Source organism: Vanessa cardui, chromosome 25, assembly GCF_905220365.1.
Source record: "Vanessa cardui chromosome 25, ilVanCard2.1, whole genome shotgun sequence".
Lineage (NCBI taxonomy): Eukaryota > Metazoa > Arthropoda > Insecta > Lepidoptera > Nymphalidae > Vanessa > Vanessa cardui.
Window position 1 is genome coordinate 6,721,948 of NC_061147.1, and position 27,557 is coordinate 6,749,504.

Here is a 27,557-nt window from a genome sequence, read left to right on the forward strand (position 1 = left end):
TTATTATAAATAATTTCAGGAAGCAGAGGCACGTTTAACTGAAGAAACTTTATCGACATGGTTCACACAGCTTGGATCATTATTATCAGCAAGTTCTCGATTGAGCAGCGAATGCGTACTTACAGCATTCTCGGTTCATCCTTCATCATTTATGTATGATAGGGTCAAAGCAGCACCACTGCTTGCACCAATACTCAAGGTATGTTTATTTGAAAAAAAACATCTGTTTTTAATTCTGATATTCCTTTATTTGACTACTAAGATAAATGAATAATACATATAGTTAGGGTAGTAAACTGCGCAATAACGCTCTCAGCCCGGTAGTTTCGTATTTTTTTTTTAATGAACACATTTCAAATATTGTGCAACAAGTAATCAATCTTTGTATATTATTAAGAACAAGCGCGCACAGGTAATTTTTTTCACGGTGACTGTTTCGTCACTCTTGTCAAGTCCGTGAATATGTACAGATGCAGACACAAATGTCACTCAATTGTCACGTCGTAAAGTAAGCGCACCTCCATACATATTCATGGACTCGACAGAGTGACGAAACAGTCACTGTGACAAAAGTTATCAGTGCGCACTAGTTCTAACATAGAGAATATATGGAGTTTAATTTGAATAACTTATATTATTATATCATAGATTAATCAAGTTCTTGACCAATGATATTGTATCAATTTCACATGTTGTTAATTTGGCCTTTATCTTCTTATGGTTGCAACAGAGTATATATATATTGACTTATCTTTTACATTCTTATAGGATATACACGAGCCAAGATCTGACACTAACTCTGAGTTTGGAAGCTGGGCGACAGACAGTAGAACTCAGACGAATTTGGTTAAGACATCTGAAACAATTAACTTAAAACAAACGCAAAAACAAGCAAATGTGCTATCAACTGCGATATTTGCTGAGGGCGAAGCGCTAGGTCTTGGCGCGGAGCTTTGCCAAGATCTTGCCGTTCTAATTTCCGGACCAAGGGTTAAAACTTTATCTTGGGATATGGACAGGTAATATTTTACTTACAATATTTTAAAATAGTCTATCTTTCGTATGTGTTCCATAAATCTTGCTTTAAACTTAAAACAACCACTAATGTTATGGTAAACATTATACTTTTAACTTTGAAAATTTATACATTTCATAATTTTTTTATAATAAATAAGTCATATTTCTCCACATAAGATATATCATGATACAAATCATGATGTTTAGTACTAGTGGACTTTCAGGCATTATCAAATATTTTTTTTTAAATTAATTTAATTTTTTTTGTGATTGATATACTAGTATCAAATTCTGTAAAACTATTAAAAACAAATGTAAGTGTATATGTTAAATACTTGAATAAAGTAAATCATATAGTAATCTATAGTAATCCTTTAGAAACTATTCCAAAATAGTCATATTTTTTTTATTAAAGTAAAATTAGAGTATTAAAAAAAATGTATTCTAAGTTATTAATTGAATCACAAGACCTAAACACAAAAATGGAATATCCGGTAAATTTTGCAAATACATAAACAACATGAACATTTTTGTTTTTCAGGGAAACCTTACTCGAGAATTGTCGGACATATATGGAGCGCACTCACGGAGGCACACGTGCTCTAACAACCGAACTGAAGTACCTCAATCTAGACCCACGGTCATTTCAACATTTGCCAGAAGAAATCGATGACGAAAACGACGCCTTCTACGGCATTGAAAAAGGTAAATTAAATGTTAAACCAAATTTAAAAATTATTTCAGCTTCTTAAAATAATATTTTTAGTTAAATAAATGAAGGTACACAAATATGTATATCAATTGTATCTGTTACTATAGAAAATATGTTATAAAAATTCTGTAAATTTACACAAAACAGGTTACGAGCATTTGGTAGATTTGCAAGAACCAGAAGAAATATGGCAGGATGCTCTATCTGATGATCCTACCCTAACAGACAGTGCTCATAGTATAGAAGAGTTACCCATAGTAATACCTAGACGAAAGAAGAAAAGTAGACGACTGAAATATTCAACAGATGATGAAATTGATCCACTTAGTCTAGTCGCAGATACTAATACAACTGTTAAGGAAAGACCTCACAGCAAAGAAAGAAGTAAGGAAAAAAAGGAGAGGATAGATAAAATGAAAATCAAAAAAGAATCATCTAAAGATTTTGATCAAGGTACTGAAAATGTTCAAAAAGTCGGTGAAAAAACAAAGGATATACGAAAGAAAGAAAAGAAAAAAGAGAGAAAAGAACGTAAAAAGAAAGAAAAAGCAGTCGTACCAGAATATGACACAAAACAGCAGAAACCACAAAGCGGTTCTTTATCGAGGCTTGTTGGTATGAAAGTGGCCAGGATACCAGAAGTAAATGGACAATTAAAGAGCGAATTGGACAGTAATATTAACAATAACCTATGCATTACTGACAGTGACTATGATAGCCAAGGAAAGTCATCAATTACGTCAATAAATTCAGAGGGTAATGACCCTGATGTGTTGTTTGACGGACTCTTTTCTATGGACGAAATTAAATCACCTGAAAAGTCAACAGATTGCATTCAGCGTTCAAATACGTTTAAGACAGAAGAATTAAGAGTGTCAAATGGTATTATTATGAATAATACTCTTGCTGTTCCTAAAATACGCCATGCAACAAATCAACAGCAACAAATTAATTTTCAATCAATAAAGTCTGATTCAACAAGTTCTGGTCAAAGTTCAAAAAATGATGTTAGAGAAGAAGTTAAGAAAAGTATTAAAAAACTTATAGAATTTAGGCGCCACAAAAGTATAAGTGATGGAAATATGAAGATAGAGGAACCTCACCATCAAACACTAATGCCGGACTTACCTGCCTCTGATAATTTAACTGGTTCAATTTCTCCGAAAGTTTATTTTAATCGAGAAAATATACAGCAGTTTAATGCCCTGAAAGATGAAGTGAATATAATCTTAAAGAATTGCAGTAATAGAGGAAACATAATTCAAGAGCCAACATTTGTTAGTGAACTTAACAAGAAAAATGATAAAATAAACAGTAATATTTGTGAAAAAACACATGACACAGTTATAAATAGACCATCTGAACAAGCATCCAGTACATCAGTGAAAAGTTACCAGCAACCAGTGATTAAAGCAAACAGTAATCCTTCTGATTTGCAGTTAGAAAAAATGGTGAGAAACGATGTGCTAAAGAATAATGAAACTCCTAGTCAAATTCAATACAAAGAGTTTCTGAAGCAAAGAAGTTGTAGTGTCATCAAGACACATCCTCTTGCAAAAAACGTAACTGACATTTCAAGCCAAAAGCCATTGACGAATTTAGTAAAAAGACAGTCTTCTAAACCAATATGTAAGCCAAGACAAAAGATAAGTAACCCAAATATACCTAGCATTGAAACTATTCAAAGGGATTTACTACAACAACCAAAAACTGAGGTCTCTGGGACATTAAACAGTAAAAAAGATAACGGCAATATTTCATTGGAATCATCGACTAATTGTCAAAGTATGGCCAGTGCTAATTTATCGCCTACTCAGAATCAATTTCAAAGTTTTCTAAAAGAATTGCAGGAAACTATAAATGCTGGAGCTTCAAAAGAAAAGTCCGACGTAAAGTTATTATCTGATAAGACTAATTGTCCTAAGCAAAAGAGAGTCGACAATGCACCAAATACATTTTCGCGTCTCAGCTATTTACATAAAAATAAACATAATGATAATAAACATAAAATATTATCCGATCAAACTAAAACTATTAAAAATAAAATTTCAGAAGAAAAACCAAATCTGACTATGAATCTTGACAAAGTAAGTCATTTACAAACTAGAGGCGAAATAGTTGTGTCCAGGGTGGATAAAACAAAAAGTAATTCATGCGAAAATACTAAGGTTGTTGTACAAAAGGTACAAAATTTTAAGTGCTCACCATTAACAAAAAACACTCCCTTATGCCTTAATAGGCAATATCCAATAATATCAAATATTTTAATGTCAGAAAATCGTTCCTATGATTCAAATATATCAAATCAAGTTGAAAACAAAAGTTTGGGACAAAAAAATATTATCACCCCTGTACCTTCTTTAAAAGGCAACCTCACAGAAAATGATCAGAATGATTTAATTTTATTATTGAGGCAGCAATCTAAAATGCATCCACTTAAATTACATCATAAGTCTGATGAAGTTCCAAAGAATCCTACTAATTGTACTGTAACAATTGATGTAAACAAACAGTCCAGTATTAAGCCTATTAACAAAGATATTCAACCTAAAGATCCTCCGATTGTGAACAGGAATGTTCCAAGTTTGGATAAATCCATTGCTACGAGTAATTCATCTTCAACGATAAAAGTATCTAATAGTAAATCTTCAAATACAGTATCTGAACTTAAAAAGGTTCGTACCGTAAAGGCTTCTGGCAAAGGGACAACATCAAAACAAACAGTTAAGAGCAATGATACTCAAACATCTGATTGGGAAAGTGTTATGAATGCTCTTCTTGCTCAAAAAACACCAAGTAGAGGGCCTAATGCTCTCGATATTGTACTTAAAAAAGATTCGTTCGAAAAAAGATCTCTACAAAATGCGGAATGTCATACTGTTAAAGCAGCTTGTCCTAGTAGTAATAGCTCAAGAGCCGTCGGTGAATATGCCAACTCAAAACAGTGTCCAATTAAGACAAAAACCACATTGGCAAACAGTGGGAAAACAGTACAATTAGATATGACCCCTTCACCACCATATTTAAAACAAAAACAAGATAAAAAATTAGGTGGTCAAGATAATAATATAGTTTTGGGAAGAAACAGTCCATTAGACTTTAAAGAAAAACATTTGCCGGATGTCATTCAAAATGCAAATGACCCATTTATATCAGGTATACCAAATTCAGACTATGATTTATTAGAAGAATTAATGGATGATGACTTGCGCAAGGAGATTGGAGAACTAATGTCAGATGAGGAAGCATATAGTGCAATAACACAAAGTCCTAAAACAAGAACTGTTCCTAACACCAAAACTTCTCATTCTTTTGTAAATAAATATCCGAATCCAAACGTGGATTCGACACCTATCAGGAAGACACAAAGGGTCGACTCTTGCCAAAATTTGGACGTTGTAAACAACAAAAATGTATTTTTTTCATCTAAACCGATGAAAGACTTGCCATTGAAATGTAATAACCAAATTAAGCCTGTTAGTCAAACGAAATTAAATACAAGTACAGCAACCACAGATAATCTTAACAAGAAGCCACGTATTATTTCTAACGAATTAATTACACCAACAATGGTTAAGCAAACTCCCAATTCAAAAATCTGCAGTAGTATTCATCCTGTTAAAGCAATTTTTACATCCGAGAAGAATAATTTAAAGACGTCAAATGTTTGTAATAAAAATATAGGAAACATCATACCAACAACAAGTACTTGCAACAAACCTAAAGTTGAAGAAGTAGCCATCACAGATGTTCAACAAACGAATACTGATAAAGCAAATATTAAAAATCAAACTTTGGATCCGACAAGAGTTATTTTAACAGTGCCTCAGAAAAGTGCGACACCGAATATGATGGTGATTGGCAACGACTTAATATACAATCCATATTCCACGGTACAAATGGAACAGCCGAACAAAAGTTCTACAAACTTTAATAGAAACGCTTATGTAGCTGTAAATAAGGCACCAAATTTGACTCTATTTACAACGCAGTTTGTTGCTCCTTGTGTAAATCCCGTTATTATTGACCGTTCTATCACTTTACCAGTAATACGAAGGGTATCACCAAATATGGTAATGAATTTAAATACCAATACGTCTTTAAATTTAAATGGTACTGAAACACAAAATAATATAAAACCTGAGCAGGAAAATAATTTAAAGACTGAAGAACCAAAATCTAATTGTAATAACAAAATTGAAAATAACATTAAAGTTGGGAAAATATGTCATAAAACACGTGAAGAAAATAAAAGCCCCGTCATTATTCAAGATCTACAAGGTCGTTTGGTCTGTAACATATCAACGTCGAAAACCGAAACGCCAAATAATAAGCTTATAGCAGATACGCTTGCGAACAATCATGTTGAAAATATGTCTATAGAAGACTTGTCGCAGCCATTGCAGCAAAATGCAACATGTGATATAAGTCAGGGTGAAATAGAATCAATAAAAGCATATAAAGTTTCAAAAAACGTTGAAAATAATATAGTATCCAAAACACAAGAAAATAAAGCAATAGTAAGTTTAGAAACAAGGCCTGAAGTTAAAAATCCAATAAACAAACTAGCAGACGAAGATCACAAACGTGAAAAAGAGGAAGCGATGCATCGAGAAAGAATACAACTTAAACGAATGGTGATATTAAATAGACAACTTAATCACCGTTGTCATGATAAACCAATAGCTCTTTCTTATAAATCAATTACACCAACTAAAGAAGCTATCCAATCCATAAATGAAAATTTAAATAATACTCAACTAAAAAGTGATGACAACACAAATGTTAAGAAGGAACAAATTATTACTTTGCCAAAACAAAATATAGATCAAGATGAATATAAAAATTCATGCCAAACCGTTTCAATTAATGACTGTAAAGACAGTCAAAATACTTTAGTCTCGCCGAGTCGTCGTATTTTGTTGCGATCGTCAAATGTTTTAAAAGATTCGACAATATCTACCGAAGTTCTGACTGGAGATAAAAAACCAAGGAGAAAGCTCAAATGTCCAAATTTAATAAAAAAGCGAAACACTTTAACTAAACCCATTATAAATAAAAATAAAACGGTTACATCCTCTAAATCAACAAATTTGACACCATTGGAAAAAGAAATAAAGAGTAAAGAAGACGTCCAGAAAAATAATATGCCAAGTTTTGAAAGTAATATAATTACAAATAAATGTTACATTGAGAACCAAAATAAAAATAGTATTGACAAATCCAATAACGATTATGTCGATATCGAAGAGAAAATTACATCAGCTATAATACCGAACATATTACTTAAAAAAAGCCAAATGCAAAATATGCACATAGAAAATTTAAAACAAACTGAAAACAGAACTGAAATCATACAAAATCATTCATTAATACAAAACACAATAGAAAAAAATCCTTCGAGTTTTGGCCGGAATGAAACTTTTCATAACCCTAATACAGAAGATATTGGAGGCAATGTTTCAAATTTAAAAGAACATGCACAAAATGACGTGAAATTAGTAAATCATCTCGAAAATGAGGAAGTAAAAAACTGTGATGCGAGTAACCTTAATGTCAGTAATGATGTTTGCAATATTAATGAGTTAAAGACCAAACCCTGCTCTGATAATTCAGGTAAACAAAAAGCAGAAAAACCATCATTAGTTATTGAAGAAAATATTAATAATGAAAAAACAAATTCTGAACAAAGGGATAATATTTGTAGCAATGTCAATCAAGATGTTCAAAAATCGATTTCTAGTGATAATTGTACAGGAACTCAACCAGAAACATTGAGTAAAGAACCAAGTAAAATAAACCATGAAAATGTATTAGAATATAAGGACAAAGTAATTTTTGAAGAAATAGTAAGCAACAATAACGACCCCTTAAAAAAGTGCGTTCGAATAAAACTTCCAAATGGTAACACTTTTAAGGCAACTATATCTGGTAAGCTAAACGTTAACGTAGATTCATTATTTGAAGATCCAAAGATCAAAGCATTGCTATGGCAAAATATAAATAATAATAAAAAATGCACATTAAATATAAAACAAGTTTCGATAAAAACCCCTCATACATCTAACACAGTAAATGCTAAAGTGAATGATATATCGTACATGAAAAAACCTATTGTTAATACAGAGACGATAAATTTAATAAGTGACGACGAAGATACTACTCAAACTTTTAAAACAGAATTCGGAAATTTTGATATTGCATCTATGAATACGGAAATGTTTAATAAACATCAAAGTAGGTTATCTCAAAAATGTGTAGTGAAAATCGAAAGACTTCCTTCTGCAATAAATACTATAAACGAGTCTACAAGTGAATTGAAATTCGAAGACTTTGAAGATACTGATAACTCAACCGAAAAAGTAACAACAACATCTACTACATGTTTAAAAGAAAAAATATCGGACTTTATTGAAATAGATGATTCCTCAAACGAGAGTGGGGTTAATAATATTGTTCCCAATACAGATGTTAATGTTATGAAGCTAAACGAAAATATTGGTGATTTAAAAAAAATGTTACTCCAAGACTTTGAAGTAGAAGGTAAAGAAAATATTTTAAATAAAGAGTGTGAAAAAGTATTATCCATGGAAAAATCATTAAACAAAATTAGCACAGCTCCCGACAGCGAAGAAATTATATCAAAAGAATGTCTCCTAAGAATAGAAAAATGTGATGAACTTATAGAAAAAATGAAAATCCAAAAAAACATGTGTTTTGTTAGTTTAGTTAGATGCGATGACACTTTAAAAAACCTCGCAAAGAAATTGGATATAAACTCCAATAAAAACTTCGAGGAAAAATCAGAAATGTCAGATTATTCATCAGAGGAGAAGTCGATTATTTCAGAAGAACGTTCAATTATACATTCAAATTTGAAACGTAGTGGATCATTATCAATATTAAGTGATTTTTTGGTATCAAATGAAAGCAAAATTCAAAAATCACAATCAGTTGAAAACAATAATGTGTTAGTGATCCCTTCATCCTCCGAACAACCATCAAGTGTAAGTGAATGTTATGCAGATTGGTTTATGACCAAACATGATTTACAGTGTTACACCAACAAAAAATCAGGGACTGAAAATGAGAACTTAAAGTACGACGATGAAACAGATTGTGACAGTGATATTGAGAACCCTTTATCACTAAATAATCCGTCTGTCAAAGAAACTAACACTTGTAGCTTAAATAATATAAAGTATGAAGTGCCAACACTTGTAAAATTAACTGTGGATTATTTTGTTAATAATAGCAATGTGATTGAAAATCTCAAGCCATATGTGTGTTTATTACCTTTGAGTGAGAAACCCTCAAATTCATCCCCTTTAAAAAGAAAATCAACTGGTATGGCAGACAAAGTAAATCGCCACAAAGTATCAAAAATAGAAAATATTTCCCCTGATGTGACTGATGAAAAAGGTTTACCAAAATCTGGTAGTAATATTCAAACTATTTTTTTGTGTAATAATCTTAAAAATATTGAAGCGTTGGTACAGGATAAAGCATCAATGAAAGTGTCTGTTGAATGTAATAAATATGCAAAAACAAAAGAACCCGAACTGATTAACCATTGTGTTTTCGAGAATGTTAAAATTATTAACGAACATAACATAACGGCTGATACAAAAAATGTTAGTGCCTGTGAAGGTTTAAAAAAGGCGCATGAAGATATTTCTATAAAAAAGGACGAAGAATTTCACAATGAACAGTACCTTGATAACGAAAACATAAATTGTCATGAAGAATATCTTTCAAATGTTTCAAGTAGCAGTCCAAGTATACTAAATGAAGATAACGTTAATAATTTTTTTCATGATCAACATAACGAAACTGAAACGGAACTGAAAAAACAAACATCAATTTTGATAAATGCCAATAGTGATAATGGAAATAAGAATTCTGAAGAAATAAAAGAATATTTAAATACGGATTTTCTGAGTTGTGATGATAAAATTGAAGTTATAATACCGTTGGAAGAAATTGACGATGAAAATATTCAGACATTACTTTCAAATACAGCAGGTTCTGGGGATAGCTGCTTAAGTACAGATAAGCTTGTTGAGAGAACAAAAACAAATTTAAATAAATTAGAAGAACAAGGTGAAAAAGACGTTATTCTCAATGTTAACCATAATACGAATGATCAACTCGGTAACAATAAAGAACCTAAATCAAATTATATTGACACAAACGATTCAGAATCCTTACCTAAAGAAAATAGAATAGAAAATTTACATAAACAAAGTCGACAAGATCATCTACAAAGTCGGAATAAGGAAAGAAATAGTGAAAATGTAGATAAAGAAAATAAAAACATTGATATTGAAGAAGTCAAAAGTATTATGGACTTAGATCAAATGTCACGCAATGAAGTTTCAAGTAAATATGACTCTAATTCAAGTGAGTTAGATACTAAGTCTTTGAATGATAATACTTTGCAAAAAAATGTAACACTTGTATATAAAGGCGATTCTAGTGTTGTATTGAAAGGTTCTATTTATGAGGATCCAGTAGTTGGTACATGTTATGTGTTTCCTATATTAAATAAAGCTTCGTATTCGGATGAGATGGACTACAGTAACATATGCGACGAAACAACTATTAATGTCATAAAAGCTCTAAAAAACAAAGTCTTTGAAGACCAAAGTGAAAGCGATGAGAAGGAAAATTCGAATAGTTTTAATGTTGTTATACCCAAAGCAACTTATTCAAGACAGAAAATTAAAGAAGTCGAGGCTGCTGAAAAAATGAGTAAAAAATTTTTAAAACGTAAAAGTGATACATGTGACATTAAGTTGAATGAAAAAAGATACAGAAAAAGCAAAAATATCGACTACCCAAAAATAACTGTAACTGCAATGACAGAATCTGCCTATAGTAAAGAGTATAAACGTCTATTTAATTATTGTAGCTCCATAAAATTCTCATTTTCGCAGCCGTTTCATAAAGAATATATAGATGTATCCAGTGTTTTACAATGCTGGCCTATTAAAGGAGCTGCTCTCAATACTTTTGACAAAACTGATAATGAGAATATTCTATTCTCAGATGAAAAAACAGACAATAAAGAACCTTATGATCCCTTACGACAAACATTAGCGGAGGAAATATCATCAAAATATGTCGAACATCAGTCGTCTAGCGAACAAATTAGTGAAATAAATTTTAGTATGGGTTTTGGTGAGGGGTCCGGCAGAGTCAAAAAAATTTTAGAAGATGGCGATAATAATTCAAAATTTTCGGCTGCGACTCTGTCGGACGTAAAACAATCTCAGCCGTTTTTGTTGTCCGAAGATTATGAGGACTATAGTAAATATATAGACTTATGTAAGCCTAATAAAGATCAATTTGAAACTGTTAAACGCTACGTTTCGTATTTGCAATTACGAGATAAAGTTCGAGCCTTTTTTAAAAAAACAACATTTGAATTGAATTATGATTGGCATTATGACAAATTGAAAAATAAAAAAGTGACTTATACAAAAAGTGTATTCCCATATGATCTGATTAGTCCTGATTTTATTGAACCAGCTCCGATAGAAACTGTGGTACAAGTAGTACAGGTGGGTCAATTACCTGTTAGTGGAGCTGCCCAAAATCCGGTAACGTGCGACCCGCGTGTTACTCAAGTAACAGATGCTAGTCCTTCTCAGTGCTTAGTCGAAAACAGCCCTCACGATGATTCACAACCTACCATCAAAACGGAATATACCGAATTAACCACTGCGGATCTAAGTATACCACTAGCGCAAGAATACGAACGACATATTAAATCACAAGAATCTTCAAAAGTGCCAATTTGTAATGAAAATATACCTGTACAAATGGAAATAAGCGAAGTAAAGGTCGAAGAAATGCCTATTAAAGATGAACCAGTTGATTACAATGATAATGATGATTTAAATTTATTAGTTAACAAACCCATAAATAATGTTGACTTTTCATATAATTCTAATGAGAGCACTTCCCCTTTAGAATCACGATCAAATATGTTATTTGAATCATTACAGAAACAAAGTTCTGAATTCATTGCTCAGCAAAAACAACAAAACGGTTCCGCTGAAAAATCTGATCAAATTGCTCACGCTATGAATGCTGCTGGTATAACAACCACACCAGAATTTACTACTAACTTAGTCAACATTCAAGATCCAGTATCTCCAAAAATGGAAGCAACAAGCCCCGTTCCAGAATCACCTAATTACTCAAATGCAATGTCACTACAACAAGCGTTCGGACAAATATTACCTCCACCATTAAATCAAACTAATACTCAAGAAAATATTCAGGTGGCTCCTAATTCTGCAGCTACTTCTCAAGTATTACACATAGTGCAAAGCAAAAATACTAATGGAAACCAAATAACATTAGTTGATAATGCACAGAATTCTGTTATAAATAACTCTAATACATCTGTGTTACATATTGTTCAAAATAAAGGAGTAAATAATAATTCAACATCGAATGCAAACAATGGACAACATTCAACATCGTACGGTGGATTGTCATTAGTAGACTCAGGTATTCAACAAGGCAATAATCAGCTTCTTCACATTGTAAATACTGGGAACCAAAAGAATCCGGGTACGGGCCAATTATTAAAAAGAGTTAATCTTCTAACTAACTTAACCAATATGCAAGGATCTAACGAACAAAAAATGGTGCAATTTTTATGTAAAGCTGCTGATGGCAAATCTATTCATTTAAATAACCCACACCAAAGAAGCATGGTATTAAGACTACAACCGATTGAATCCTCAAATATTCAAGTTAATAATAAAACAGAAGACTCAAGTCCGTCGTCTAATAAAAACATTTCAACACCAAACAAAGAAACGGTTAATACCCAACAAGAAATAAAGTCTCGCTCTGTGTATGAAGAAAATTATGCAAAGTTTATTCAGAATTCTTCCAACAAATCTATTCCTGAAAAATCAACCAGTTTGCCCAAATTCAATCAAGCGTTTGGTAAACAAGTTTATCAAGACAATAACCAAAAGTCGAATGACATCAACTCTAACACCTCTCATTTATCATCTGTAGACATAAATACAGAAAGTTCCGAATGTCAATCTTCCGATAATGCTTTAAGTTTAGATCATATGGGACAAATTAACAGCCCGCCGCTTTTATTGAGAAAGTCTTCTTCGCAAACGACTTCAACTCAACCTACTTTAATGCAACAGATAAAACAAACTATTTCTCCTATGAATATCCAAACGATGCATGGCGGTGTGATTTACACTCGACAAATACCCGTTAATATAGGTGGTGGGCAAACTATTAACTTAATAACAGTTCCTAGTACCGAACTTGCCGATGACACTAACCAAAAACAACACAATGATGTTAAGTTTATTAATCAAAATGAAATGGAATCACCAATTATTAAATTAGTACCACAAACATCTAATTCAGACGTTACTTCCGATGAAAGTATTAATAATAATTCGTCAAACGAAAATTCTCAAAATACGCCGGTTCAGCATCAGCCGGTTTTAACTCAAATGCGCATTAAATTGCCAATGTTAAGTAAAGCTCCCCAAATGGTGTCCGGTACAAGACTAGTACGTCCGTCTTTCTTCCAAATTCAGCGGAATGTCATCGGTGGCGCTAATCAACCTGTTTATCAACAGTTAGTATTGACGGCAGCTCCACCTCTTGGGCAACATACTATTCGTTTGCCACAAGCTCAAACAACTAGGCCTGTGAAAGTTACGTCTGAAAGTCAATCATCGTCCGAGTCGCAAATGAGTACATCGACCCTTGAACAACTACGGGAATTTGATATGGTATTAGAACAAGTTAAAGAAAGGAGTACTGTTCAACCAAATAGCCAGAGTAATTATAGTAAATTGCATACGCCGCCGTCTGATACAGCGGAGAGCACTTCAATAACTTCGACTGTTACAGAATCAACACAACAAGTTCTGTATTCTATTGGGTCTAATCAATCAGTAAATGTGGCGTACGTAAGTAGGAAACCTAATGTGGCCACACCCACACAATCAGCATTTGAACGATCCCCAGATTCATCAGGTATCATTGATTCTCCCTCTTCTTCAACGTCACACGTACAAATTCCCCACACTGTTACCAGTGAATCAACTTCGAGCGAAGGAAGTAGTAGTCAACCTATTCAACAAAAAGCAGCAAAAGTAAGTTCGAAATCGAAGTCAAGACCAAAATCATCACATCCACCAAATTCCTTAAAGATAAATACTGTTCCTCCAAAAACGTCAACGCAAAAGCCTCTAGAAGATGAACAGACTACGCAACGTATACTGTATATATTAGCAGAATACAAAGAACAAGTTGAGAATTCCCCCGATAAAGATAAACCGGCACCACGTAGAAGAAATAATCCACCGTCAAACCCTTCTGGGTCATCAAAGCGTAAAAAGAGCTCCAGTAGCTCACGGCGTCCTGGTGCTCGCGACATTAGTCCAGTGAATGGCGATGACACATGTCGCACTATGGGCTCAGAGGACAGTAGTTGTGGTACCTCACAAGGTGACTGCACTGAGAGTTGTCTCGAGAGTCATTCTCCTCAAGACAGTCCACGTAAAGTCGTAAGAAAACTTAGTTTTGAAAATGAAACACCTCGAGCCAGACCGCAGCCACAACGTAATGTAATAGTCGCAGACGGTCAAACAATAACAGTCGCGAGAGGAACGGCTGGAAAGCCTACCACAGCAGTTTTAATGCCCGCTAATTATATATTGCCCGTTTCAATGGTTAAGGGTGGTCAGCAAATTGCTATAGTGACAAATCGTGGTCCAAAATTATTAACAGTTGGAGGAGGCGAGGGTGGCACTACCAATGCTCTTTTATTACAACGTCTCATTGGGCCAGCTGGCTTGAAGCCTGTACTAACACGCCCTGGAGTTCGTCACGTTCGCTTACCAACTGCAGCTCTTCACAACCTACAAGCTTTTAATCTGGCTACGGCGCCAACAGTTCCACCGCCAGATAGCACAGCTTCGCCAGCTCCAGAAGCTACGCCACCTGAACTAATAGAAACTAGAACTGATAGCTCACCATGGGCCGATCGGGAGTCGCAAGATATAAAACCTGAGCGCGAATCAAGTCCAGAGGGCTCGGAACCGTGGAACTTGTCATCATCGGGCGACCCTCATGATTATTCATACGAAGAAACCGTGAGAACAGACAATATGGGCAGGACTGTGCTTGTAAGTAGATAGTATATTAATTTTGCATTTTCTTAAGTAATTAACCCTTGGTATAACTTTTATAACTTCAGAAAAAAAATTACAGTTCATTATTGGTTTTGATTATGTAAAGATTTTGTAATCGATTAAAAGTTGCATATCTGAGGTTGTAACTGTTGTTTAATTTAACGTGTAATAATTTTCCTTGAAAAGAATAGGTTCGCGTGTAATATCCACAATGGTATTGGTTCAACTGAATCTTACCGGTGTTGATGAAACGTGGTTAACACACTTTGAAACTTCAGGACGCGATCCCAGATCGATACAGTCCCGAAATGGAGGCGCAAAGGATATTTGATAAGATGTTCGACGTTGACTCGAAAAAATCGTACATCGTAGATTCTCAAGACGATTCGTCCCGTTGCGCATATGATATTGACGCGTCAGATAGCGACGATAAGGCCTACCACCAGGTGATCATATCGTAGTACTGACGCCGACCCCTCAGACCTAGAAAGCCTCTTAGTAGACATGCACGCATTCTTTTATCTGCTTTTTTTCATTCGGTGTTAGTTTGCCGTTAAGTATTATAGATGCGACATCTTTGCTTCATAATTATTTTAACGGTAAATATATATTATTGAAATTATAAAGACTATGTTGTTAATGTTAAAACAAAAATTAATAATAAGCTTAAACTTAAACACAACGCTTTAAGCTTGCTTACGTTATTCTAAATACAAATGTAACTGCTATGCGTAATTAAAGCATTGGATATATAACAATGAGAAATAATTACAGAATTATAATAATTTCAATAGTGTATAAAAATACGTCGCTTCTATAGTTAATTATATGGCATCCTGCAACCGAATCGAAGAAAGTCCTTGTTGTAAAAGTCTCATACATGTTATCCCAGTGATTTTATAGTCGTTTCTGTTATAATTTCTATATTTTTATTCTTTATATTTTCCAAAAAGATGTACTAAAACGTGTCTCGTATACGCTTGTTTTCGAATCTTCTCGTCGTAGAAAAAAAAAAGTTGGATTTAAAATGTCTTTATTTTTGCATGTGGCAGGTATTATTCCTTAATCAAAGCGACCAGTCATTGTGCATGAACATCATCTTCACATTATGGATGACATCAATTCCTTCGTTAACAGTTGATCATTTTATTTCACGTTTCAATAAGAAAATTTCTCATTAGAATATGTTACAGAAAAATGTATTTAAATGCCCTCAAATAATAATTGTTTATTTTTATATTAAATAATTACATTTGTTTTGAAGGTTACCAATTCCAGTTAGAAAGATAAAAGAGCTTCTGAATATTGTAGCTTTTTGCCACGATACTTATATACCTCAAATTTATTAGTCTAGAGATTTCTTTTACGTTTTAAATAAAAAATAAAAGCGCTTATAATGGTCTGGTTTAATATCGTCTATTATGTTATTAAAAGGTATTTTGTGACGAGTGTAATAGAAGGATTGTAAACAGGTGGTTCAGAGAAAAGATGGTGGAACAAATCGCCAGCATCGGCTGACTCATGTCTCTGCAGCGGCGTTAAGACACAAATATGCTATTCTGGAACATGAACTACGATTACAGGTAACAAATAGATGATAATAATATTCGGCATGTGGACAGCAAACTTTTAAAATTATCGTACCCTTTTAACTACAGGAAACCAAAAACTAAAAATAGTTTTCAACATGTGTATGAAAAAATCTATATTAAAATTTAAAAAAAAAGTTGGTCGGTTCTAATGTCAGAATAATGACCAGTTGGGCAAATTTTAATTGCAAGACCAATTGAAGATTAACAATTAATTAATTGGTAAATATAACCGCAACAACTAACTATTAATCAATTATTGTGAAAAATTACAACTAATAATTAATTATTTAATTATTGACTGTATTAGTAACAATTTTTCACAAATTAAAATTAATACTAATTAATTAATTTTTAATTGTTTTGTTAATTTTAATTAAAAATAACAATTGTAAAGTACTGCTGTATAATATAAAGCCCGTGTATATAAATATACAATATACCTATATATATATAATATATATAGGTAGTAGAATGGTGCCCACCCCCATCTTTTCATGTAGTTAAATAAATATGTGAGCAAAAAAATAAAAGACCCATCCTAATAATAATCAATACCTTTTATTGAACATGATTAGACAAACAATAGCAATTCAAAATGTCTTGTAATAATTTAAATTACACTTCAGTATAATTCTCTTCTCGAACATGCTGTCTGACAGCTTGTGACTCTTTGGCAGATTTGTCATGTCAGAAAAAAATCGTTCCACTACAGCTGACGATGGTAAAGGTGTGTTGTATTTAATAAAAACCTTTTTTATCTCAGGATATCTATTGAGAAGTTGCAAATCTTGGCTTTCCTCGGCAAAAAAATGCAGCATCAAAAGTTCTGCTTTAGTAATTGGGGCATCGGAGGAGCATCCGTTTCTATCTGACATTGAAATATCCGAGTCGGAGTCAGAGTCAAAATAAAAAAAAATGTTTTCTTGGGCACTTTTTGTTGTTGCTACTGTATTTTCACTCATTTGTTTGGAAATGCAGGTCTTGAAAATTTTCAGAAGTTTAGTACGATCGTTTGGCTCAAAACAAGTCAACCATTTATTTTTGAATCTTGGGTAAGATAACGCCGCAATAGCCGCATTTTGCGCTTCAGGAGTGGTGACGTCAAACATTTTTTCAAATCTCTTCTCAACACTCTCTCTGTATGCCTTGATTAACAGGCTGCAAAAGGAAAATTTGTTTTTCTTTTCAATTTTTTGCAATTTTTTTCTCAGAGAAAGTAAGCACGGCAGAGTTATCCCATAATAGGTGTTAGTCTCACTTTGCATTATATCGAATGCTTCTGCAACTGGCGAAGTACACATCAAATATTCTTGTATGTAATCAAATTCGTTTTCTTTAATAGTATTTTTTATGTTTAATGATTTGTGTAAAAGTAAACTTTTTTCTTTAATGTTGAAAATTTGCTGGAGGGCATCAAACAAGCTATTCCACCTAGTCTTGCTAGGTCGTCTTAACGCGTGCCCTAACACATCCTGTATTATTTCGGCATTTTTTGGTCGCCCTGCAGACTCCCACAAAACATTACATTTTTGCATTATTGCAGCATGCATTTGGGACAGAGGCGTGTCTTTCTCGGTTAAAACTTTGTTCGCATCCGTAGTTGCGCAAAGGCTTAAAGTATGCGCACAGCATCGTAAATGAGCAGGAAGGAAAAAACTGTGCTTAGGATCATTTAAATTCCATGATTCCCCTTCTTCAACATCTGATTCGGATGAAGCTTCTGTTGGCTGAGAGTCGGGCATAACTTCATTTTCTATGTTTATATTGGTCAATTGAACGCCGAACATTTTGAAAGCTTTTACGAAATTGCTGCCGGTATCCGTCAACGATGCAACAATTTTATTCGTACTGAGGCCGAATTCACTGTTAATTTCTTGAATTATATCGGATAGCCTATCGTACCTGTGGATGCCTCTGAATTGTTGACAAGCCAACGCTATTGACACTCTGCGTAGATCATTTGTGATCCAGTGCGCTGTAACTCCAATGAAGCTTCTTTTTTTACTGGACCAGATATCTATGGCTGTGCACACATAGGGAACTTCTTTTAGTTCTGACTTGATTTTAGCTACTTGCGTTTCGTAGTGTTTTTCTATACGACGTTCTAGTGTGCGTCGACTAATTAAAGTTAGTCCCATTTCAGATATTTTCAAGTCCGTAAATATTTTGGAAAAATATGGATCTTCCACTGCACGCAATGGGATCATGGAATGTATAAAGTAGTTTAAAATATTTTCATCGAATTCATCTTGTGTCATTTTTTTCTCATCCGATTCCTTTGTTTTACTAGTTGTGATTTTGACAAAATTATCACTTTTGTTCTGCACTTCACTTTTCTTTTTTTTTACATAGGTTTTGTACTCTTCAATACAATCTTGCCCATGTTTTCGCTTCAGGTGACTCAAAAAGTTCGACGTACAATTATGAAATCCTTTAACTTTAGTTAATACATCTCTTGGACATTTCATACAAAGCGCTGTGATTTTATTACCCGTACACTCTTCGGGCAAGTATTTAAAAAATTTTCCATCCAGTACGAGAAGCCGCGCTTGCGACGATGATGGACTCTCGGCGGTGTCAGTTGGTGTCACAGGCGAAACCGTTTCTAATGAATCATCCGAAACCGAAAAAACAGAAAGTGAAATGTTACTGTCTTCGTCTAAGTCATTTATCGACGCCATTTTATGTTATAAGTCTAGACAAAAACAATGTATTTGTTTAAACGACACGAGTAAAGAAACTAGCTCACGTGGCGAGCGAGCAATGAGCACTGAACGCAACGAACGGCCCCCGACGGTTAAAACAACTAAAAAACTTAATTGCAATTGTTAATTGTAAGTCGCAATTGACTGACGTCATTCAAATTAATTTAATTGCAAGGTGCAATTAAATGTTCAGTTGCGCTTAATTTAATTGTAATTAATTTAATTGCAATTACGTTTTTAGTGAATGAACAAGATAATTGACAAATTGATTAATTAATGCCCAACACTGATAATGATTATTGTGTTCATTATCACATCGATACTGACAGATTTTTGACCATCAATTCAATAAATAAATAATGTAGAAATGTACTTCAACAAATATTGTTTCAACAAAACAAAAATTAAAAATCTCATTCTTACTTCTAACTAAAAACGATGAGGGGTTACAATTTCTTCTGTGTATGATTCTATATAACCAAAATCCTAATATTAATAAGTAATATAGCTGTTCTTAGAAACACAGCTGGCATTTAATAGTTAATGTCAAAGTTGCAATTGTTTTTAGGACCACAATTCCTGTTGACAATCGACTTTGTAAAGTACAATACCGATTTTTGCCGATGCAAAATATTTATTTTGGATAACTGCAGGATTTTCTTTGTTTTTGAATGTATATTAATACAACAACAACAGCCTGTAAATTCCCACTGCTGGGCTAAAGGCCTCCTTTCCATTTGAGGAAAAGGTTTTGGAACATATTCCACCACGCTGTTCCAGTTCCGGTTGGTGGAATACACATGTGGCAGAATTTCTATGAAATTTGTCACATGCAGGTTTCCTCACGATGTTTTCCTTCACCGCTGAGCACGAGATGAATTATAAATACAAATTAAGCACATGAAACAGCGGTGCTTGCCTGGGTTTGAACCCTCAATCATCGGTTAAGACGCACGCGTTCTAACCACTGGGCCATCTCGACTCTTTTATAACTGTACTTATACTGTACCGACTATATTAATAAATGTATAATAATAGATACAAGACTTTGGGTTATTTATAAGTTGTAGTACTGTAAACAAAGTTTTGGCTTCAGGGTACAGCCTTTTTACAGAAATCCTTATCCGAAGAGTGCGAAGACCTCGGCGTCGACTCGCCGTCTGCGGCTGAACTGTTCCCGGAAGCAGAACTGTTTTCAGGTTCGCCCGCTCACGACGCCCAACAACATTCACACACGCGTAAGCTAATTTTATTTTTAAATTTAATTACTACTTGTCACAATTTATATCTTCAAACAATACTTTGTATTGCTGTATTCCGGTTTGAATGGTGAGTGAGTTAGTGTTATTTAAAATACTACATTACTTAATATATATTAAGACGACCTCCATGGCCGAGTGGTGTGTACACCGGTTTTCATGGGTCCGCCACTCTGAGGTCCCGGGTTCGATTCCCGGCCGAGTCAATGTAGATTACCATTAGTTTTCTATGTTGTCTTGGGTCTGGGTGTATGTGGTACCGTCGTTACTTCTGATTTCCATAACACAAGTGCTTCAGCTACTTACATTGGGATCAGAGTAATGTATGTGATGTTGTCCCATATTTTTTTATTTATTATTTATTTATTATTAAGAGGTATGGAGAAACATAATATATCGCATATAAATTAAAACATTTCAAATTACAGCTCAACCAACCATTCTCAATCAAAGTGGCATATCTCAACCGGATTTAGAGGATCAAATAGCCAGCGATCGGCTTCTACGGCAAGATGGCACCAACGACCAACACGATCTCGGCGTCACGCTTGGGCTGGATGAAGGTATTGTCACCGTCAGCGAAGACGGGATGCAAGCCACAATCACATTGGATCAGGAAGAATTCGCTAGATCACATCCGAATACCACTTTCCATAGCGAGCCCACAGACGAAGGAGAGGTAGATTTTTTTGATATTAACTAGGATTTGGGATTAATAGAATGCATGAACCTTGAAATAAACCTACGAATAAAAGGTTCATGTAATGAGTTTATATACAGCTCTTATTTTTCCCTTTTCAGGTACAACCGTTTACAATAACCGGTCTTAAGGGACGGCACATAACATCGACCATATTCCATGCTGGAAGAGCGCCAGCGACCGTGCTGGTAACGGCACCGCAGACCACGGTCATATCGCAAGCGACGCCCGATCACGTCATACATAATAACGTAAAATTCGCAAATATCAATCAAATAATTAATTCATCACCGACGGCATCACATAGAAACCTTAACCTTGGATCGGTTCTGGTCAAAGACGAGCGCCTCACAAAGTTCGACAGTATACTTACAGATTCCAGAGAACTCCATCTCTCTAATACAGCATCAGCAATCGTACATTCCACTGGTAACGCGACTCAAGTGATAAGACGAGTGTGCTACGATGACGACAAGAGGGACACGAGATATTTAATGGACGAACCGGAACCCCTTATCGCCGGCGACGATGCGAAAATGATAGCAGAAGACAGCTCACGAGATGCAACTCTCGAATCGATTGCCGGCGATGACGATAATTCTCTCCCCGAGCGACACGCTGAACTTTTCTGGGAGTCGAACTCCGCATCCGAACGCTCGGACGGCAGGCGACCTCTAGACTTCAGCAGCGACAGCGAAAAGTGTTGCAAAAGTCCATCCTTCGACGAGACCAACTCGACGGACTCTAGCGGCATCGGGACTCACGTGAGACTAGACTCCGTAATAAAAGACACTCGAGGACTGGAAAGGAGTACAAGCGGGGATGGTTCATCCGCGGAAGATGTTCATCCCCCGTTACGTACTTATCCCGCCAAGCGCATGTACCACACGATTGACGGGGAAATGGAAAGGAGCATGTCCGGGAAAACTAGGGCTGGATTTCCGGAAGAGAGGTCGGAAAGCCTCGAAGTAAGACGGCGAGCGTCGGGGAGGGGAGTGGTGAAGCGAGGCTGCCACTGCTGCAACGGCTCCCCGGCACCTCCCAGACCAAAAAAACCTAGACAGAGAAAACCTACCATGGACTTTACTTCCAATTAAAGACGTATAGTGATTAATTGTCTTAATAGGCTAGGCGGGGATCGCGTCCTTGAAAGTTTCCGCGCCAGACTGAATGCGATTTCTTTGACGAGGTTTCACTTAAGTGTATAATAATGATAAGTTGTTGAAATTGTTTTGTAAATAACAATAAACAGATAGCTTTCGTTCAGATACTACGAGTACTTTTTTTGTTAAAATTATTATAAGTTTAGAAGATTCCTTTAAGATGTTATAATTTTCTAGGTATAAAAACTGACACCGATTAGTTCAAATCTTTTTTTTTTTAATTTTGACTTAATTTTTTCATATTTTTTTATCGATATATATGATTTTTAAAGATATTTCTGTTTGTTTGTTAAATTTCATGTAATATATAACATATTGTATTAATAATATATTGATTGTATAAAAATAATTGTATTACATAGGTTACCTCCATATAGGTTAAGCGTTTCCGTTTAGTGAATACAGGCCATACTCAAATGTGAATTTGTCTCTTAGTGTTTTAGGTGTACGGAAATCTATAAAAGCCCTTCTTTATAAAGCTAGACTGATGTTGACACGTTTGTTTTTAGCGTATCGCAATTTAAATTCGAAGCCGATATTTTATAGTTTTATTTTCTATACTGTACTATATTAGTAGATTTAATTAATATGGCAACTTCCATGGGAAACTGCACAAATTTAACGTCGGTGAGACGGTGAGCTTTAACTTTGGCGGTTTATTTTTCGATGTTTAGTTATTCGATAACATGCGGTGCCAATACTGGTCGAACCGTGCTTGAATTTACATTCGCAAAGGGCGTTAATATATCGCTGTATTTAAAGAAAATATAGTAGAATTGTATAAGTTAGTGTGAATTTATATTATCCATTTTAAGGGTGTAAATAATTTTTGTCCCCAATTATTGTTCCGGGGACCATCTAGTCACTATGGTACCGTTATAGAATATCGTATATTTAGATTGAATGCGGTATCGGTCTTTCCGATTTTCGGCTTAAAGCCAATTAAACTTCAGTATTTAGCCGCTTGTATATAAAATTTGAATGGATGTGGGTAGTTACATAATAACCCCTGTTTTTGATGTCAGAATTTTTTTTCGTGGTACCAAATACCACGAGCGATTTGTAAATAAAATGATGGTATGATAATTAGTGAATTTAGTGATCGTCGGTCGTTCTCTAACGGTCTTATTATAGTGAAACGTAACAGATATGTTTTATGCGCTCGTAATCGAGCCGAATTCGGTATAAACCATAGTTCAGGATGTTACTTCAGGTAGTCGTAAGATAGTGTTGTTAGGTAAAGTTCATAGTACGTGTATATGAGCCTTTAGCCCGACCTTCAAATGAGTTTGATATTTTTGAATGGCTAACATCGAGACAGATTACGCTTTCGAAGTCAGACTAAAGGCGAATAGTGTCCACATATCGGGACGCCTTTTTCCGCAAATTTTTTGGAACCTTTAATATATTTTTTTCTCTAAAAGACAGTTTTTCTGCCATTTCTAAAAGTAAGATTCGAATTTTTTATATAATCCAGTAAGTTGTTATTGTTCGATATTGTAGGTCGGTTTACCTTCGATATTACTATCAGACTACTACAGTATTGCAAATGTGTTTTGTTATTTTTCAACTAGAAGTTAAAAATTTATTAGCTGTAAATGAGAACTTGATAATGTTTAGGAAGTTTTGTCACTATTATTTTTTTTAATTTAACCGATGTGTTTTTGTGATTATGTAAACATTATTTTTAAAACGGCTACAGAAAAATGATCATTAAAACTTATCTATTAAAATTTCTTTTATTTACTTCTCTTTCAGAAAAAAAAACGATTATAATAATTCAGATGTTTTTGGTTGGGTGGTTATGAAAAAAAAAAATACAAGCTAATGCTTCGCTCAGATAAACTAGCTATTGGGAACGAAACCGTTCAAGCTTCATCAACTAACTTATCTAAGATGTTTTGTTAACCATGCAAGTATCTATAGTCTATCCACTTTTGAAATAAGAACACAACAATACAACGATTGGTGGGAGTACCTTCCTGAAGACTTCCCTACTGCTAAACACAAACTTTCAAATAAGGAATTACACAAATTTTTTGAGTATGAGAGTAGTATGAAAATAAAAAAGCGCCGGTACTTGTATGAAAATAAAAAACAATAAAAAAGCCAGTACTGCTCATTTAGATAGATTTATATTCCGGATTTTGATATATTTGTAAGTGTAAATGGAAATGTTACATAGTAATATTTTCTAACAATCATATCTTGCGATTATTGGAGTTTTAATTTGGTGATTATTGCTGGCTTAAGTGTAATTATCTTTAGAGGAAGTGCATTTCTTACACTTTCAGGGAGTATCATTCTTAATTGATGAAGAATTCCCATTCCATTTAAATAAAATAGTACCCTAAATGATATATGTATTATGTAACGTCTTTCCAATTCGTCATATCCTAGAAAAGTATAGATACATCTTTTAAAGTATGGTTGAGCAAAATACCTCCTTTTGTATCGCGTTCTTTTAAATATTGAAAAAGTCGGTAATATCACATTCCAAGAAAAAAAAATACTACTTCTGAAGCAGCCAGGATACTTTATAGATTTAAATGAGATCCAGTAATTTTATTAATATGTTACGCGAACTCAGATTAGGGCACGATGAGACTGGCATTTCACCTGTGAAAAAAGTCCCTAAATAAATTCAGAAAAAAAAAATACAAATGTGTTCTTTTCCTAAAAGAAGTTTATAGATACGTTAAAAAAAAATTAATGTTTTTCAACGTTAAATTAAGCGATACGATATTCAATTTGTCATTATGGTTTTAAATTTGCTAAGTGCCGCTTGAAAAGAATACATTTTTAATTTAAAATAGTAAAATGATTAGAAATTTAATAAAACGTGATTTATGTAATATTTATATATTTAGTAACTATTCAGCTTAATATATACATAGTAAATATTTATCTTAATTTATCATATAACTAATGAAGGCGGACGTTTTTGTGTTTGGAACAAAACACAACACCGAGTTTGCGACTTAAAAGTTCTTTGTTACATTTAAACCAATAGGCTGTTTCATCAAGAAACCATAGATCTGTGTAATTTTATACATCGCTAGACCATTTCCTTTTTTCTTTTATCCTCTTCATAACGGCTAAGACCTCTATCCTGAACTCCAATCTTTCATCCTCGGAATATTTGACAACAGAAGGTAGAAGGGACGCAAAGAAAGCTTCATCCTCATTCATGATTCTAGGATCATTGCATTCATCGACTTCTACGTAATCTACTTCCGTTTTTTCAATGTCTTTAATTTTCTTGGGTTCCTCTTCAATATAGTCGGTCTTTTTCGATCTTTTTCTATGACTTGTAGCTTCTTTGGGACTCTCGATTTCTACTTTCATATACGTCGAACTGTCTTCAGTGTTATAACCGACGCTGAAGTCTTCATCGGTGGATGTAACTTTAATCAGGAATTTGAGATGATCATATAGAAGGTATTTTCGTCTAGGTCTTCCCATTTTCGTTTTTAAAGTCTTCACGAAGGTATCGCGGATGTTTGTCCATTTGTTTAGTATCAGTTCACCTGTAAAATAATTGACATATTCTTATATCAATCTTATCCCAGCAGTTTGAAATTCACAGGCTGTTACTTTACTTTCCTTTTACTACTTTACATATCAATCATCACGAAAGTATAGGTAATTGGGATAAGCTCGTAGCAATCGATTTTTGGGCTGATTCGATCAATTATTTTTTTAATTTTTCTCCAGTCAATACCCATTAAGTTCATTTTTTATAATTAGCTTGTATTTAATTGAATACAATTCAATAAAAATGTGATACTTGATCCAAACTCATTTTAATTATATTTACCTACTTATAAAATAGATGTATGTATACATTTTTTTTAAATATTTTTCATAATATATTAATAAGAAAATACACACATACCATTTCTTTTGAAAACATATTTTTACATGTTTTCTTTCATGTCTTATTGTGTGATTGTGTACCTATATATTTGAAAATATTTACCTACTGTGAATGTGTGTGTGTGAAATGTCTTTCTAACCTTAAAAAAAATGTACAGTTTTATAGGAAACCTACCCGTCACGCGCTTTTCTTCGGCCGTCATTTCTTCGTATCTTTCATCGAGGAGAACGAATACATTCTCCCATGCCGCTCGTCGTTCAGCCCGATCTTTATATACTTCCAAAGTCTTATCCCAAAGACAAGGTCGTTCCCTCACAGCGTGAATTAATTGCACAACATCGTATTTAAATTGCCTCATAACTAAATAATACGTATTTGTTTAATTATTACGTTATATCACAAAAATAACAAATAATACACTCCACACTCTTTTGTCTAACACGTCACTGCGCGGCGTCAAAATGTCGGATCGTGTCGTGTCTTTGTATCTCTTTCTTACATTAAAAGATGAAAAGGGATAGATAAAAGCGAGCGAGGTCACCGACATTGCTTTGCGTCCCTCGGCCCGTCAATAGCTTATTCAGCGACCATTTTAATTTGATCTTTATTTCCTCGTAGATATGATGACTTGGAGGGTCCTTTAGTATGGTTATTTCATATTTCGATAATCGTGACGGCTGTATTTCTTTATTTTTTTTATTTTAAATTAAAATTTTGAAGAAATATTATAGTGGGCACAACATTTAATAAATTTATATTTGATGAAACTTATCATTCAGATGCAAAACTGATCAAATTTAATTTTTTTTTATATATGGAATGTTTTTAATCATATTTTTTTCTTGATTATTATTATGAAATTACAAGAAAGAAGTATTACTCTAAAACTATAGTGTGTTCAAAATGGTATCTGTATGTATAAAATATTTCGTGATACGAGCCCCGCACATGACGTTACGTCAAACTTATAGACTTGTCGTGCGATTACGGAACTTGCAATTCTGTAACTGACGCATATTTTTTGCTGATATAAATTTGTTGCAATCATTAAATCGTTATTGTCTAAGTATTCAAAAACGATACCAAAACAAGCGATTAATGGTTAAATCAAATAAAATAAATTCTAAATCAACGTTAATACTTATGTATAAATTATACTCCAATTTCTTCAGTTTAGTAAAACTTAGATGCGAGGTCCGATTTACCGAAATTTCCTTTTTCAATACAAAAACACTTCATTCCGAACATTAAATACTTAGTATTAATTTGTAATAGGTATGTACATGTATAGATTTTAATTCCTTTACCTACATTTATTTCATTTTTG

General features: G+C 33.8%; 2 protein-coding genes across 4 annotated transcripts in view; one reads left to right on the forward strand and one right to left on the reverse strand.

Annotated features, from left to right (window-relative positions):
* The window catches only part of LOC124540580, a 33,787-nt gene extending 9,704 nt beyond the window's left edge, over window positions 1–24,083 (forward strand). Inside the window, exons 9-16 of one of the 3 annotated variants that reach the window (XM_047118264.1) lie at window positions 20–199; window positions 769–1,019; window positions 1,559–1,722; window positions 1,877–14,925; window positions 16,404–16,514; window positions 20,325–20,466; window positions 20,916–21,166; window positions 21,289–24,083. In XM_047118264.1, the coding sequence (XP_046974220.1) occupies window positions 20–199; window positions 769–1,019; window positions 1,559–1,722; window positions 1,877–14,925; window positions 16,404–16,514; window positions 20,325–20,466; window positions 20,916–21,166; window positions 21,289–22,284 (15,144 nt within the window). In that variant the 3' untranslated portion in view covers window positions 22,285–24,083. The other 2 variants (XM_047118265.1, XM_047118266.1) reach the window with 2 other exon arrangements.
* A 1,117-nt stretch (window positions 24,084–25,200) lies between these two features.
* Window positions 25,201–26,693, reverse strand: LOC124540474. Its single transcript, XM_047118076.1, has 2 exons — window positions 26,405–26,693; window positions 25,201–25,880 (listed from the first exon to the last, which is right to left on the reverse strand). Exons 1-2 carry the CDS (start codon window positions 26,586–26,588, stop codon window positions 25,399–25,401), a joined length of 666 nt encoding a protein of 221 aa, XP_046974032.1. The 5' UTR covers window positions 26,589–26,693; the 3' UTR covers window positions 25,201–25,398.
* Window positions 26,694–27,557: the final 864 nt, after the last annotated feature.

What these genes read in the sequence shown, in the direction of transcription:
- LOC124540474 (XM_047118076.1), bottom strand. Translation starts at nt 26,588, where the DNA reads ATGAGGCAATTTAAATACGATGTTGTGCAATTAATTCACGCTGTGAGG. An exon ending in CGAAGAAAAGCGCGTGACGG is followed by an intron (nt 25,881 to 26,404) that starts GTAGGTTTCCTA and finishes ATTATTTTACAG; the next exon opens with GTGAACTGATACTAAACAAA.